The following is a 16,789-nucleotide window of genomic DNA, read 5'->3' on the forward strand; positions in this document are numbered from 1 at the left end:
GTGCCTTGAGAGGGAGTCAGTAGCCAGTGTTTATAACCTCTGGACCCCTTGCCCCCTCAATCTTGCCTGGAATCTGGATGTGATCACCAAACCTAAGTCTTAATGACAGAAGTCGGGACAAAAAAACAAAACGACTGAAAAGCCCAGTTTTCTTCTAACCACAAATGCCAGGACTGGCCCCGAATTGCCAACTTCTGGACTTCTTCGTTAGAGAGAAACAGTGGCTTGAACAAAATATTGGTTCCTGATATATTCTGGAAGCAAGTTATTCTAACATGAGCTTCACCTTCCTTACCTGAAAAACTGAACTTCACGGGCATGCAAGTTTTACATGAAAATCTAATTTATAAAGCCCTTTAAAGGTGTTGCTAACTACGTTGGTTCTCGTACCTCTGGATATTCAGAGGCTCTACTTAAAAGTCCTTTAAATATAGAACTGTTCTGTTTCCCTTGAATTTTTTATCCCAGAGACTTTCAATTTAAAGTAGCCTTGGCCTTGGGTGATTAACTATACTAACAACACAAGTCAGGCATACTGAATCCAAGCTGGTAACAATAACAGGTCAAAGAGGCTTTTTTCCTGAAAAATTTGGATTTATCTTAAAATTCAGTTCTGGATATAAAAACCTAAGTTTCTGAATATAAACACTGATGAAGTCTGTTTCCCTCTCTACATACAGCACAACTTTCATGTTTAGCCAAAGTCTGCATGTCAATCTGTAAAGAGGACAGGTTTCAGAATGAATAAAATTGGAAAACTTGCTAATTATAAGGATACTTCACTTTACTGTGCTTCACAGACACTGCAGTTTTTACAACTGAAGATCTGTGGCAACCCTGTGGTAAACAAGTCTACTAGTGCCATTTTTCCAACATTTGCTTATTTCATTTGTGTCACATTTTGGTAATTCTCACACCATTTCAAACTTTCTCATTATTATATTTGTTATAGTTATCTGTGATCAGTAATTACAACTTGCTGAAAACTCAAGTAACGGTTAGCATTTCTTAGCAGTACGTACATCGTTTAGACATAACGTTACTGCACACTTAATAGACTATGGTATGGTGTCAACCTTTATATACCCTGGGAAACTAAACAATTCATTTGACTCGCTTTCTGATATTTGCTTTATTGCAGTGGTTTGGAACCAACCTGCAGTATCTCCCAGGTGTGCCTAGAATTTCCCTTCCCATGTAGCTGCTGAAGTGATTAAAAACACGAATCAGATGTTGCTACTGCTGTTTACAAGCCCTCCACGTATCCATGCCCCACTTAAAGAATGAAAATCACGGTCCTAAGCAAGGTCTCATTTACAATAAATCAAACTTGTCAATTTCTAAAACTTAATAGATACTTGAACATTTATGACAAATACTTCTCAAGATATAATCCTTACAACAGCAGTGAAAAGTTGTGAAATAAGGCCTTGCATTTGTTATTCCAAGCATTATTTATTCCTTATAGTGACTGTTACGTATAAAGTTAGATGCTAGCTTTTTAAAGATGGGAGTTGAGTTTCACAGAAACCCAGGTGTTAAGAGAAACTGCCTAAAATCCTATACATTTAAAGAGACGAATGCCCATGATTGAATTCTCATCAGACATCTTGAAAAATAACACATCTTGTTTCAAAAAAAAAAAGTAACAAATAATTGGATACATAAACGAAAGACCCTCTAGTCCTCTAATTGACTCTTCAAAGCAGCACTAGTAACTGTTTTTCCACAAAATTGTCTATACAAAAACATATACAATCACGTGCATTCATTAAAGGTACAAAGATAATGCTGTTTTACCACTTGGTTCGGTATGATGGGGTGCAGGTGGTGCGGGGTGCTCTACGGATACAGGACAGCAGTTGTGATTCTTACTGCTCAGGTGTTTGCAGGGTGGGGCACAGAGCAGAACAGCACCCTCCCACAGTCTGACAGCTGCATTCCCACGAGGGGACCTGCTAGTGAATGGCACCATCGCGGCTGCTACATGGGACAAGATGCCATCCAAAAGCTGGTACACCTCTACAAGCCCACAGGGAGCAGCATCAGTTTTCCAACCGTCAGCGTTTGTAAAATGGCAAAAAATAAAATGGTCAGAACAAACAGCAACAGCCTTCATCTCCCTTGTCCATTCTCCCCGCGGCTGCTGGACATGGTGAGTGGGTTTCCCAAGAGCACTCTGTGTGCAGACTGGCCCGCTGTCATTTCAGGAAGTGCCCAGGGTGCCCAGCAGTGGTCACAGCACAGCTTACTGCGCCCTAAGATCTTAGATTCATCCTCTACTGTTCACGGACGTCACCGGCTGTGAGGAAATACTTGAGGAGGTGGGAATGTAGCGCAAGAGGTAAAGCAGCTCTGTCTCCTCGCTATCTGGTCGCCTCCACACTAGTTTCCCACGCCCATCCCAGCTGGAAAGCCACGTCCCTACATTAATTCCCTGCTTGCATAGGGGTGTTTCCTGTATCAAAACCAAACGTAACTGTAGAAAAATCTTACATCAAGCATCCAGATATTTCGTGTTTAAAGCAAAGTACGGAAAAAACACAAGTTTTGGAATCAGAACTAGTGTTCTGACCTCACCAGCGGTCCTAATTTTGGCCTCGGTTTTTGCACCCAAGAAACAGGGCAAATGAGTACAACACACAGGAAACCAAAGTTACAAATGTTAAAGACAGTCCAGCTTCTGATGAAATCACTAAAGATACCAAAACAATGTTCTCAGATGACTAATGAATAAGCACATGTATGCTTAGTTTAGAACTTAATCGCTCTGTAAGAGCGAATACAGGGCCCTGGCAAGGATGTGCTTTTTCATTTCCAAGGAGAAATGAAATCCTGTGGCACTTTCCTTAAGTACAGGCGGCGCACCCGAGAGGGGGCCTGTTCTTCCTGAAGGACTGCCAGGACCCCTTATGACGACTCTCGACACTGGCTACCGTCTCCCATCTACTACTGCACTCGCACATGACGTCTTTTTACTCCCCCTTCACCTTGGGACTTGGCTGTTGCTCCTACTGCTCCTCTCTGTCGTCCACGGCCAACTAATTCCCCTTCTGCTGCCGGCTGCTGAGGCCTGGGCTGGACATAGCCAGGCTGCTGACTCTACGGCGACATGCAAACAAACAGCATGCTTTTCATGTCAAAAGGTCACAGGTCAGAGGAAACAGTCTTCAACAAGTCTAAGACGTTCAAACAGAACTGACCTATGTTGGTAACCGAGGATCGTATTCCCATAAAGAAGTTTCTTCAAGAAGGGTCACTAACTGGGGGATGGGCATGAAGGAGGGCATGTGATGTGATGAGCACTGGGTGTGACACACAACTGATCAATCACTGAACTCTACCTCTGAAACTAATTCTACGCTATATGTTAATTGAATGTAAAATTAAAAAAAAAAAAGAAGAGTCACTAACTAAAGAACCAGCTCTTCGGATGCTCAGGAAATAAAACATGATCATCCTTGTTCAGCTCCTATGTCCTTCACAGGACAGTTTTTTTAAACTTATCTTCAACAGCCTAAGCTGATAAAAATGTAGCAGGTTTTTGTTTTTCGAGTGCACGTTGTGTAGGTGAAAGGTAGAGCACTTACCGCACTGGCCCCCACATGCTGCACCGTCTCCTGCCCACGGGCCCGTCCTCTGGCTCTTGCTCTGGCTCGCCCAGTCATTTTTTTTCCTCGAGGGGAAACAATTGTAAAGACAACACTCAACATACACAACTACGTTTGATGGTTTCTACAATGTTCCCTTAAGATGTACTGAAGATTCCACAGTAAGCTCCTGAATCAGCACCTATTTTTCTAACCTCTGCCAAGAGTTGAAGGCAATGTCCCTACCTTCAACAAACACAAGTCCTCACTGTGGACTGGGCAGTGTGCTGGGTGGCAGGGCTAAAGTGCAAGACTTGTTTTAATACAGACTTTCATTTTTTGTCGAATTACTATCTCAACCAGACTTTGGGGAAACTGTTAAGAGACGTCGGAGGGCCGGTGACTAGCTCTTTCACATGTGGGTATGTACCTATGAAACTGGGCCCGTGTTGCTAGTCTGAGGTCAGGCCCATTTCCCTAACTCTTCCACGTGCCCACCGCATCTTCCTGAGTGCTCCCACAGCGCCACGTGCAGCTTACACACACCCAAACCTCTATCTTCTACAGCACATCATTTATGTCCCACAATTTCATTCTTGGTGAGCAGCACGACCATCCGCTGTGCCTCTAAAGAAAAAGGACAGAGTCCTTGCTCTCCCAAAGCCTCCTCTGTTGCTCATACTCCTCCGGACCCAACAGCGCTCTCCATCTCAACCCCACAGTGTAAGTGGCTGGAAGCCAGGGCCCACGTTAGGATCAGAGATATCACCATGCATAAAGTGGATGCACCCCGCCATGCCCACCACAGAGCAGAAAGCCTTATCATCAGGTCACGCAGGGTGGAGACCTCAGAGCTAGTCTGCCCGAACCTGACTCCTTCACAGCAGGGACATAACTGGAGATTCACGTCTTTGTGAAACGGAGTTTTAATAACCTACCACACAGGTCCAGCATGTGGTTCAAGTAAGAACACACATGAAGGGCTTATAAAGTGCTTGGTGCACAGTGAGCATTCAACACATCTTAGCCCTAGTGGGAAAGGCGATAGAATTGTAACTACAAGTTTTTAAAAGTTTAATGATGGAAATAAGCAGAATGTTCTTACAGAAAAGCAAGCAGGAACTAATCTACCTACTGAAGTCGGCCTCCTGTGAAGCCACCACTTAAACAGAGATGCAAGAGATCAGGAAGCGGCAGGCGCATGGTACCAGGCTTCCAGAAAAGAGTGAAGGGTGGAGAGTGTGGCTCGCCTGTGGAGCTGAAAGATGCCCTGCGTGGCTGCAGCGTACTAAGGAAGGAGAGCTGGTGCATCGGAATGCTCAGGGCCTTGCAGCCAACAGGAGGGAGCTCGGATTCCACCTTCAATGCGATGAGAGACCACTGAAGGTTCTAAATACTGAGGCAGCCTGCGACATCATTTACATTTAAGATCACCCCACTTTAAGTCAGGTTTTCATCTTTTTTCAGTTTTCACAGCTTCTAAAATTCTTTGTTCAATGAGGACCTTCCTAGAGACAAATCTAATGACATTCTCCAATAGTGAAAGACCTCGTTCACTTCCTGTTATGTTCTACAGCATTAGAAGGAAACGTGTGGACTCACCAAATCATAAAACCCTTCACAATCTGACTCTGACTCAGCAATTTCCAGAGTGGGTTACAGAATACGATCTGCTAAAGTGCCAGCATATTAGAACTAATTTTTAATGCCATTTTAAAGTTGTGTGCATTTATACCGCCGTATTAGGACGACAGCCACACACACCTAGCCTGCACACGGGACCTGCTGGCGTACATGCTCGGGTCTCTTACCGATGGTGCGCAGAGTGAGACTTTTCTTCCGCACATGGGCCACAGAAGTTCAAGACTCACCTCGCACCATGGGACTGCCTTTGCTAACGGGCCCCCTCTCTTTCACCTGCATTACAGCAGCTCCCCCACTGCACGGCGATCCCCTTCCTCCTCCTGCACACCTGCACACTAGGCTGCTAGTCGGAGTTTGGTCCTGTCACCCAGCCCGGCACTGGGCAGCTTCGCAGGAATGGTAAGCTTGGGCTGTTTTCTAAAGCAGGAATAAGCCGAACTGCCACCTCCAGTATCTTTACAGTGCAGTTCTCAAAACATGACTTCTCTCTAGTAACACCTGGAACTTGTTGGAAACACCAATCAGACAGAGGGGGGCCCCACTCCCGACCTAGAGAGTCCACAGTTCATCTCAGCAGGCCTCCAGGTGATTCTCCCATCACCCAAGACACCCAGGTAACCACACACAGGAGGGGTATGCAGGCCCTGAGTGGAGGGCTGTCCAGTATGGCTGTGGTTCCCAGCTGCGTCCTTCCAACCTCGGGATGTCCCCAGATGGACGACAAATTACACGGTCACCTTAAGTGAGACTCAGCGGTGGTGCTCACCATCATCCTAGCTACAGACGACACCCGATCACACTGCTGTCCACCCAGGGAGCCATGCCGCCCCAGCACCTGCCCCCGCAGCCCGGAGGCCACAGGGCAACCAGGCAGGCTCACAGCCCCCCCACCTGGACAGTGCCCCTCTCCTGACCCTGGGCAGTGTCGGGGAATGCCCTCTGACCCATGCCGTGCCACCCCAACCCAGGCAGTGCCCACGAGTGCCCCGACCCTTCGCAGGGTCCAGGAATGGCCTCACCCCAACCCAGTGCTCCCCAAACCGGGTAAGGCCCCCAACCCTTGTTCTGCCCAGGAGTGACCCCTTCGACCAAGACAGTGCCCCTCGAACTAAGGCCCCCAACCCCGAGCAGCATCCAGGACTGCCCCCCGACTGACAGTAACCCCAGCAACGTCCCAGAGCGCCCCCCGACCTTGGAGGGGCCCCCCGACCTTGGAGGGGCCCCCCGACCTTGGAGGGGCCCCCCCGACCCCGGCGGCGCCCCCCACCGCAGGGCTGCTCCCTCACAGCCCGCGACGCCCCTCCAACGGCACGCGGCCCCCAAGCCTGCGCACGCCGGTCCCCCAGGCGCCCCGCCTCACCAGGCCCACAGCGGCAGCCGCAGGGAAGCCCACGCACCCGGCCGCCGCAACCCCGAAGCCCCGAGCACCCCGCCGCCGCCGCCACCTAACGGCCGCCGCGCCGCCCGCCGTTACGCACGCAGGATCCCTCCGCGCCGGGACTTCGCGCCGCTCGCCGTCACTCACCGTCGGCCGCGGCTCCCTCCCGCTCGTGGGCGGTCGCGGGCGCCGGCGGAAGGAGCATGGCGTTCCTTTCCTAGGCGGAAGGACACCTGCGCCTGGCGGAGAACGCGTGCGCACGTGGCCCCGGCTAACGGCGCGGCGAGGACGTGCGCGCGCTGCGCCCTGATTGGCTGGCAGGCACATGGCGGTTTGGGGGCGGGGCGGGGGGCGGGGCGGGGCCAGGTGAGCCCCGCCCACGCCCCGCCCAGGCCTCGCGCAGTGTCGTGAGGCAGGCGCTGGCCTGGTTCCCAGCTCGGGAGCCGCGCCGTGCAAGGTGTAGGGCCTGCGTCAGTCGTGAGAGTGGGACCAGGTGCAGAACAGCGGACTGAACCTTGGGTGGCCCCTTCGAATTAAAAGCTATTTAGCTCATCAAACAGAGAAATGAGATTGGAATTTTGCCCCCAAGTAAATAAAGTGCATTCCAGAGCCGGAGTGGCGGGGGGCTGTGCACTTGCCCGTTTAAGTGTGCACGTGCCCTCTGGCGTGCGGAGTGCATGCGCGTGGACGTGCAGGGCAGCGGCCGTCAGCCTTACCTGCATCATCACCTGGGGGGCTGGTTAAAGCAGGGACGGCTCCGCCCCCTCCCCTAGGGATTCTGATTCGGCAGGTTCAGTTGGCCGGTCGGCTAATCACCGTCTCTTGACAATTTGCTGGTGATGCTGCCCCAGCTGCTCCCGGGTCCACCTTGATACGAGGGAACTAGATGCCTTCAATAGGAATTTGTTTCGTCGTTGGGCAAACCCGACACAATTAAAACTATTGTAAACATCGTAAAATAGGACGACAGTTATTCATCAGGCTGGGAAATGGGGCTCCTTATGTAGCTAGTTACGTCCAGTGATAATTCAATAGTTTCTTAAGGACGGAGTGTAGGGGGTTAGTGGCGATACAGTTATATAGAGGGGGTTGTCTTAAAGCCGCATTTAAAACGAGACATCATATTTTATTAATACTGAAGCGTGTATTCAGGGGGCTTGGGGTTGGACGGGGCGCAAGGTTTCCCAAGCCATCTCCCCAAGTCTGTGGTCTCCTCTGGGGGTCGAAGGGAACAGGCTGGGTTTCAGGGTTTACCGCACTCACTTGATTGTAAAATCCCAGAAGGGGGATCTTCTGAAAAACACATTCCCAGGTAATCCTGATTCAAGAGGTTTGGGATAAGAGCAAAGAATTTTAAGAAGAGTCACCAGGTGCTTTTTATGCCTAGAGAATTTTGAGAAATTTGACAAGATCTGTGATCTTGACATCAGACACACTTAAAGAAAGGATTTATGTGAAAGGGGAGACACCCAATTAGGTTTTTTGGGGAGTGGGGATGGCTTCACTTTTTAAAAAAATGCACCATTTGGAACGATAACAATACAAACCTTTGCTTTTCTAGGACGGATTTAAGATGTTGGTGAGAAAGATGTTCTGTGATCTTGCCAGCAGATGGAGCAACAAAACAAGAAATAAGTCTTCAGCTTCAACTGGGTGCAGGGGAGAGAAATACCAGGAATGCACCTTACAGGGAAGAGGTAACCCGTTTGCCTGTTTCTCTTCTCCGTGTGCCTAAACTCCTTGGAACCGCTAAAGGCACACCATCCCTGGAGCATCTGGGTGGGTGCATTGTCTGAAATGGGTGGTTTCTAAAGACATAGGAAGTTGTGATACAGCAAGACGGAGGCAAACCCCTCGTTCTTCTGATGGTGCAAATAGTACACCTCATAAAGCTCACCAAAAATTTCAAAAGAAAAGCTGCAGAGACAAATTGGGGAAACTTTTGTTTTAAAGTTTCTATATCGACAGCATGACATAGTGGTGCCAGTTACTGGGTACAACTATGCGCCTAGTGCTGGAAACTGAAAAGTGCATGGATGTCGATTCTCCTTCCAGGAGCTTGGTCAAGAGTGGTGGGGGGGGGCGGAGGTGGGCATCCACCACCGAGAGGGAGCAGAGCACGATAGGGGACCTGGGTGCTGGGAGGGAGGTCACTTGGCAGAATGCTGCTGCAGTCTGAAAGGGTGAACGGGATTTGCAGGGAACCCTGTGGTCCAAGCAGGCGGGGGTGTTCAGGAAACGGCCGGCGGTTTGGTACGCCGGCTTTACGTAAAGCTGCTCCCGGGTCCACCTTGATACGAGGGAGCTAGATGCCTTCAATAGGAATTTGTTTCGTCGTTGGGCAAACCTGACACAATTAAAACTATTGTAAACATCGTAAAATAGGACGACAGTTATTCATCAGAGATTTGCAGTGTCCTGGGGCTGGTACAGGTGGAGCACAGGTTTGGTACACAGAGGAGCGTCAGGTGACGACATTGGAGGGGCAGACCAGGTTCTAGAAGTTGAATGACAATAAACGCTGAATATCCAAGCTGTTGAATACACCCTGCTAGGTGCTGTGAATAAGACACACTCTCTGTCCTCCTGACGATGCCAAGCCCCGGGGCCCCCAGGGGGAATGTGTGTCACAGCGAGGCCAGTCACGGAACTAGGGGAGAGGCAGGGCCTGTGGCAACAGGCCCGTAAACACCATACCTGAACTGGTCAGAGACTTCCGGGTCCTAGCCAGACCTTACCAAGAGGGAATGAGGGCTCAGATTTGCTGGCTCTCATGTTATTTTATCATTGCTGTTTGCTTTGATTCCTTGAGGGGAGTTCATGTAACATAAAATGAACCATTTTACAGTGAACAGTTGAGTGGTACTTAGTACATCCACAGTGTTGTGCAAACACCACTTCTCTCTAGTTCCAGAACATTTCCATCAGCCCAACCCCCACTCCTATTAAGCTGTCATTCCCGGCTCCCTCCTCCCTGCCAGCCCCAGGACACTGCAAATCTTCTTCCCGTCTCTATGGATTTATCTACTTTATTCATGCCACATGAACACACTCATACAATATGTGGTCCTTTGTGGCTTTCTGGCTTCTTTCACTGAGTATCATGTTTTCAAGGTTGGTCCTTGAACGCTGCAGCATGGATCAGTCCTTCATTCCTTTTTATGGCTGAATAATATGCCCCTGTGTGGATAGACTGCATCTGTTTATCCATTTACCTGTTGAAGGATGGGTCTAATGTCTTTAAAGGGAGGCAGGGATCCTGGACACCTGTGGACTCATGGTCAGCCCGTGGCCACTGCATTTGTGGCCACATCACGTCCTCATGTCCAAATCCAGTGGACACCTTTTGACCCACCTGTCTTCTCTGTACCATTGAGAATGATGCTTGCTCCTTTTACCCCAACAAGAGCGCATCCTGCCTTCCATGACCAGGGTGTTTGTCCTCTGGCTCTGGCTTGTCCTCCTGCGTACGATTCATAGGTGTGCCTTTTTCTGCCCATATCCTAAATGTCCATGACAGCAGTTTCAAAGTGTGGTCCCCGGTCCAGCAGCATCCATGTCGCCTAGAATCGACAGGCAATTCTTGGGTCCCACCCCAGGACTGTTGTTGACTCGGGACCTCGGAGGGAAGGCCAGAAACCTGTGTCTAAGCAGCCTGCTGGTTGGTTCTGATTCACCAGGTAGTGTGAGATCCCTGGAGTTTACCCACTGAGCAAGGGGCTGAGCTTAGCACCCACTCAGTCTTGGGGTGGCCCACTTCTTGCCACGACCTGAGATGGCCTCTTTAGCGCAACAGCCCTGACGTCTGTGCGTAGCTCCTGAGCCCCATTCCGGTGTGTTCTAGTAGGGCTTCCCCTGTCCTCAGTTGCTTTGCCAGTAGTCTCGTAAGCAGAAGGTACAAGACAGCGGTGGGAAGTTTGGGAAGAGCTTCTACTTGTAGCGAGCTTTTTCTAAAAGGAAGAGAAGAAATTAAGCTTCAGTGATATTTGAGGTTTAGGTGTCACTGGTGCCCTCCCGTGGCTCCTGGGTCTGTCAGTGAGGTGTCCGAGGGCAGGGCTCAACCGCCGTCCCGTGTCCTGCCTGTCGTCAGAGCACTGGGACCTCTTGAGGTTTGCGCATGGTCTGCAGGCAGTGGCTCGGATTATGGAATCCAACTCCCTCTGAAGCAACCGTTTCAAAATGGAGAAGCTTCTGGAACAGATTCCTGCAGCGGAACCATGGTGGAAAAACAACGAAAGATGCAAACAGAACCGAACAGCAAGACAGTGTTAAAACGGATACTTACGCTTATGGTATAAGCTTTGTGCGGTCCTACATGCTGAATCCCTTCCGCAGTAAGGAAGATCCTTTCTCAAATAAGAATTTTGTCTTTCAAGTTTTCATTTTAAAGATGAAATTTGATAAAATAACTTTTAATTTATAATAAATATAGGAATATATAATGATATATAAATATAATTAACATGGATCATAAAAATATATAAGGAATTAAAAAATAAAAGAATCTATAGGGGCGCCTGGGTGGCTCAGTTGTTAAGCGTCTGCCTTCAGCTCAGGTCATGGTCCCAGGGTCCTGGGATCGAGCCCCGCGTCGGGCTCCCTGCTCCGCGGGAAGCCTGCTTCTCCCTCTCCCACTCGCCCTGCTGGTGTTCCCTCTCTCGCTGTGTCTCTCTCTGTCAAATAAATAAATAAATATTTTTAAAAATCTATAAATAATAAAATATATGAAATAATTTTATAAAATAAAATAATTTTATTAAATAAAATAAAAATAATTTTATAATAAATTTTATAAAATTTCATTTCGAATATGAAATTTTTACTTGAGATCTTTATTTTGGAGCCTCTTTATCATGTGCATAACGGGGCACAGTATCTTATAAATATATATCACGGTATATTATAAATAAGCATAAATGTCTTGGGTGCACATGCTCCAAACACTTACTGTGACGGCACATGCTGGACCTTGGCTGCAGTCCGCCTTCGGCCACAAGCCCAGCCTGCCCTCTGCGGCCGGTCCAGCCCTGTGTCCAGGGCACTCCCACAGCTTGGCTCAGACGGCGCCCCTCCAGGAAGTTTTCCTTCCGAGGTTTTCCTCTCTTGGCGGGCCCTCCTCTCTGGGCCTGTGCCTCATGTCCTGTGTGTGTCCTAGGAGCGCCCGTGCACGCTCTTTGGAAGTGAGCCCTTCCCCACCGGTTCCTTGGTGTTCAGGAAGCTCCCTGAGGACGGGACCCCGTCTCCCGCAGCTGGGCGTGCGACTCGGGAAACGCTGCTGAATAAATGAGTAGAGCTGCCCGTGTTCAGCTTTACGTAAAGCCGGCGTGTTGTGAGCCCACGGCCCTTTCTACTAGCACGTGCCTCCCCACTGTCAGACGAGGGTGAGGGTTCCTGCTGTGGACCTGCTGGTGTCTCCTTCCCCTTCAAGTCCTGCATCCTGTGCTCCGAACTTTTTTTTTCTTTTGCTAATAGCTGCAGGTGTTTTTGGGTTTTCCTGTGTTGTTTCGTTTTGCAGTTGCAATAGTGACCAGCTGTGTTTCTCCCAAATTAAGTGGCACATGATTTCCTGGTGCCTGAGTACCCACAGCCATTTCCAACCTTCCCTGCTGTCATAATTCAGCATTTTGGTGGATGTTGACCCCCTCCCCCAAATGACTCAGGGTTCATTGTAAATTAGTCTAAACTCTTAGCGATGGCCCCCAAACCTTTGCTGGAGAGTGCTTTATTTCAGACCCTGGCATGTGAGATAATTCTGGCCGAAGACACAAGAGAGGATGTTGGCCGGGGTCAGCGAAAAAAAAAAAAAGAAAAAGTAAAAAGAAAAAAGAGGGCTTAACAAAGAGGTGGTGCTTCCTGCCTCTGGACTTTGAAGTAGATGAGGTCCAGAGCTGCTGTCGCCGTCCTGTGACTATGAGCAGAACCACTCAATATTGTCTTCACGGATTAACCCAGTTGAATCCGGGCTGCCTGTAATTGCAGCTCATGACACCCTAAGCAAAGAAGTAGCTCTTCCCACCCCTGTGTGGGGGGCAGCACCTCCACAGGAACTCGGGAAATGAGAATTCCTGGCTCCAAGGCTGAGCAATGAGCCCACAGAATTGAACTCAGACTGTACACGGCAAGAATCTTGAGTTTTAGAAGTCTCTCTGGCTGATTCTGCATCAATAGATCAAGATCAAACTCTGAGAAACACTGATAAGTTATGTTTCAAAGTCAGTCTTGAAGCAGAAATTAAATTTAGAATTTAGTCGAGGGCACGAGTTTTAACAAATATGCAGCCGATCTTGGGTAACTCTTTTGAGGTAAACAAGTATCCTAAGTGATCTTGTTGTATTCTTCCAGGATTCATTAATATCTCTTCAGAACAAAGTTATTTTTTAGGTTGGTAAAAATTGTCACAAAGTTTCAGCATCTTTAGCACATGGAGGAGATACAGGAGACAGGACTTTGAAAAATATCTTTCGGAAATAGGTTCATAGTTTGCAATGACAATAATGCAATCACGTATAATTAAATTTATTGTTAGAAATTTCAATTTCTCCTTGTATTTAATGACATAGTCTGGATTTCTAAATAGTGTAAGATCCATCTCTTTCAGAAACCGTTGAGCTTATCAACTGACCATCAGCAGAGGTAGAAATGCTTTGGGTGGGCCATTATGGAGCAACCCAATCTGTATTATTAATTGTTCACATCTTTAAAATTTCCTCCAGTGTTACCTCAATTCTTTACATTCAAAGAGCAAAAATGAAACGCTTGCAATGTTGTTTGCTTCAAAATTATAATAACATGTGGGGCTCTGTGACATGGAAAAGCACACGATAAGGAATTTTTTTCTCCGTTGATCAGAAAGATGATAGCAAATCATACTGAAAAGATAACTTTGAGACAATACGTGTCATACGGTGAGCAGAGCTTGGACTTTAGCAGTAGACAGATCTCGGATTGAATGTACGAGATCAGTAGTTCTCAACTTTTGGAAATGTGGAAGCTGTGGGCCTGGATTTAGAAACACACATGACTGTGCGTGCAACTTTCCGTACATTGTTAGAATGTTCTGGAACCTAGTGACTTCCTGGTGCTAGACCCTGGCTGTGGACTAGACTGGCCACACTGGGTATTTTGGTAGCCTAAGCACCCAGCCTAAACCTGCGACACAGTTAGCATTTCTATTTCCAGGAGAGGGTGGGGAGGCACAGAGTGGCCGGAGCCTGGGGCACTTGCTGGAAGCTCATCTGCAAGGCAAGCACACTGCATACTTATTTAGACTGGCTTAAGGGGGCTGATGGCTTACAGATATTTATGGTTAGAGTCCCTGAAGCCACCACCACTTGTTGCCACTGTGCCTCACAAAAATAGTGGCTCAGTGACTGTCTATTGAATGAGTAAATGAGGGAACACACAAGTATGGGTGGGTGATCCTGAGCAAGCCACAGCTCCCGACACCCAGTGTCTCACAGTTACAATGGAATCAGTAATCCCGACCTCACAGGAGCGTTGTGAGCATCAGACAAGATAATACCCATAAAATGCCTAAACTATTCCCACCATATAGTAGGTGCACAATAAATCTTAGTGTCGTGCCAAGACGGGCGAGCTGCAAACCTGAGTTATGGGAAGAGTAAGTTACAGCGACTTTGGTTTTATGTACTTTAATGAACAGAAAACCTTATTCATTTAGTAAGTGGTGATGCATGGGGAAATTTTGCTATGTTGAGTTGAGAATCAGGGCTAATGCAACCTTAATTGGGTTGAAATTTATCTTTGTACTGCAAGGAGGGCTTTAGCTACTGATCAGTTGTGCCAACACAACTGCAGAGACAGGTCTAACCTATTTACGAGAGAAAACCATTCTCAAACAAATGGCCTGTTGCATTGCATACGACCTGCTAATAGTACATAACCCTTATTTCTATTTGCAAACTCACCATTACCTTGTTGCCATGGGCATTTAAAATTAATCAAATTGCTTTTTTAAAAAAGCATTCCAAAATTCTTCACACACCCCCCCCCCAATCAAACCAGTTGCTTTTCTGGTTAATTCTGATTAGTAACATGTTACATTTTCTTAAATAGTCAACACAAATAATAAAATTATTGAAAGTTTTGGAAATAGAGGGAAAAGCTCAACTATCATCTCAGGAAACCAATAATGCCTTTAACAGTTTCAAGTCTTCTCCTGCAGGCTTTCCCCTACATTTTTATATATTTCCAGTCGTAGCCTAGGCATCCAATTTAAACATTACCTTTCCTCTTATTATGTGATAATTATGTTACATAAATTTCAAATGACCATTTTAATGACTTAGGCTATTAAGTGGATTTATCGTAAGTTGAAAATTGTCTCTTTTTGATTGGATTTTTTTATTGATTCTTAATTCTAAACATTATAAACAGTGCTCTACCCCACATGTAGCTTTTTCTCTCCTTTGGAAATATCTTTAGGATGAATTCCCTAAAGCATGATATTATCTCCCAGGGAAATGTTCATTTTTATGGCCCTTTGTATATTATAAAATTGCTTTTCAAAAAGCCTCGATTGGGCTACTTCCCATTGCCATGAGCTACATAGATGTAAGTGTTACTGCCGCCCTCTCCAGTGTTGGGTATTATCATTTAGCAAAAGTCTAGGCTCTACATTCAGAAACTATAAAATCACATGGATGGGCATAGAATCAGATCTGAACAAATGGAAGGCCATACCCAGTCCTTGGAATGGGAAGACAACAATTTAAAATGTCATTTCTTCTAAATTAATGTATAAATTAAAAGCTATTCCAATAAAATCTTGTCTCGGGGAGAGTTTAAAAATTGTCCTAATATTTATAAGGGAGAATGGAATAGTTACCACAAAAAAGGAAAATGCAAGCCAGTAGCCTTTTTTTTTTTAACCAAGCATGAAGACTTGATTCAAAACAATATGGTATTGACATCAGAATAGATAAATAGACCAGTGAAGAATAATAGGGAGATAAGAGAGAGACCCCAGTATAAATGGGAATTTGGTATAGCAAAGGCGATTTTTTTTTCAATTCAGTGGGGAGAAAAGATAGATTTGAAATAAGTGGGTGGCACAACCAATGTAGTATCTAGAGGAAAATCACGCAGCATTTCCAACCTAAACTAGACACAACACAAAATAAAATTCTTAATGGGATACAGATGTACATGCACAAAGTAGACAGTACAAACATTCAAGAACAGTTGGGAGACAGTAACTTCCAGCCTGGAATTGAAGAGATCTTTATAACTTTAGAAAACCCAGAAACTATAAGAGAAAGATGAAAAGATTTAAGAATCTAAAAATTTTGTATGGCAAAGGGTACCATAAATAAAGCACACGGACAAAGAATATTTTGGAGCAATTACCTGCAATACCAATGACAGATAAGGGGTTCATATCCATAATATATGAATAGCTCCTATAATCCAGTAGAATATGAATAGGTATTTCAGAAAGGAGCATTACAAAATGGCCACAAGATGCTAAGTCTCTCAAGTAGTAAAATGCAAGAGACCGTAATATCAGGGATTAAAAAACAAAGATACCATGGAGCAGAAAGAGGCTGCAAGTCAAAGACTGCTAACCAGAATAACACCAGACCATTTTTTTTTAAAGATTTTATTTATTTATTTGAGAGATAGAGAGCATGAGAGGGAAGAGGGTCAGAGGGGGAAGCAGACTCCCCGCTGAGCAGGGAGCCGGACGTGGGACTCGATCCCGGGACTCCAGGATCATGACCTGAGCCGAAGGCAGTCGCTTAACCGACTGAGCCACCCAGGCGCCCCAACACCAGACCATTTAATACCAACATGGAAAGCTACATACTGCGTCGTGCTCCTTCGTGGATGCACTGAAAACATGATGCCGAATGAAAGAAGCCAGACCCTGAGGACCTCATACGCTATGACTCCGTTCACACGAAATGTCCTGAACAGGCAAATCTACAGAGACAGAAACTAGATTGGCATGGTTGAGGTGCAATGGGGAGTGACTACTGGTGTGTACAGCGTTCCTTCTGTGGTGGGGGGGGTTGAGGAAAATGTTCTAAAATCACGATGAGGATTGTGCAACCCTGCGAATGTACTAAAACTCACTGAACGGCACACTTCAAAGGGATGCAAAATGAGATCTCAATAAAGTCCTTATGGAGATAAAAGGAGACGATATAAAGAA

The 16,789-nt window shown here is 46.7% G+C and overlaps 1 protein-coding gene across 3 annotated transcripts in view; it reads right to left on the bottom strand.

Annotated features, from left to right (window-relative positions):
- The window catches only part of PIWIL1 (piwi like RNA-mediated gene silencing 1), a 34,468-nt gene extending 27,764 nt beyond the window's left edge, over window positions 1-6,704 (bottom strand). For 2 of the 3 annotated variants that reach the window (XM_027577542.2, XM_027577541.2), the window contains exons 1-3: window positions 6,595-6,704; window positions 3,591-3,676; window positions 2,991-3,102 (exon numbers count right to left, since the gene is read on the bottom strand). In XM_027577542.2, the coding sequence (XP_027433343.1) occupies window positions 2,991-3,102; window positions 3,591-3,668 (190 nt within the window). In that variant the 5' untranslated portion in view covers window positions 3,669-3,676; window positions 6,595-6,704. The remainder of the gene's footprint in view (window positions 1-2,990; window positions 3,103-3,590; window positions 3,677-6,594) is intronic. The other variant, XM_027577543.2, reaches the window with a different exon arrangement.
- Between the last annotated feature and the right edge of the window lie 10,085 nt (window positions 6,705-16,789).

The sequence above is a fragment of the Zalophus californianus genome, chromosome 14 (assembly GCF_009762305.2).
Source record: "Zalophus californianus isolate mZalCal1 chromosome 14, mZalCal1.pri.v2, whole genome shotgun sequence".
NCBI classification, from domain to species: domain Eukaryota; kingdom Metazoa; phylum Chordata; class Mammalia; order Carnivora; family Otariidae; genus Zalophus; species Zalophus californianus.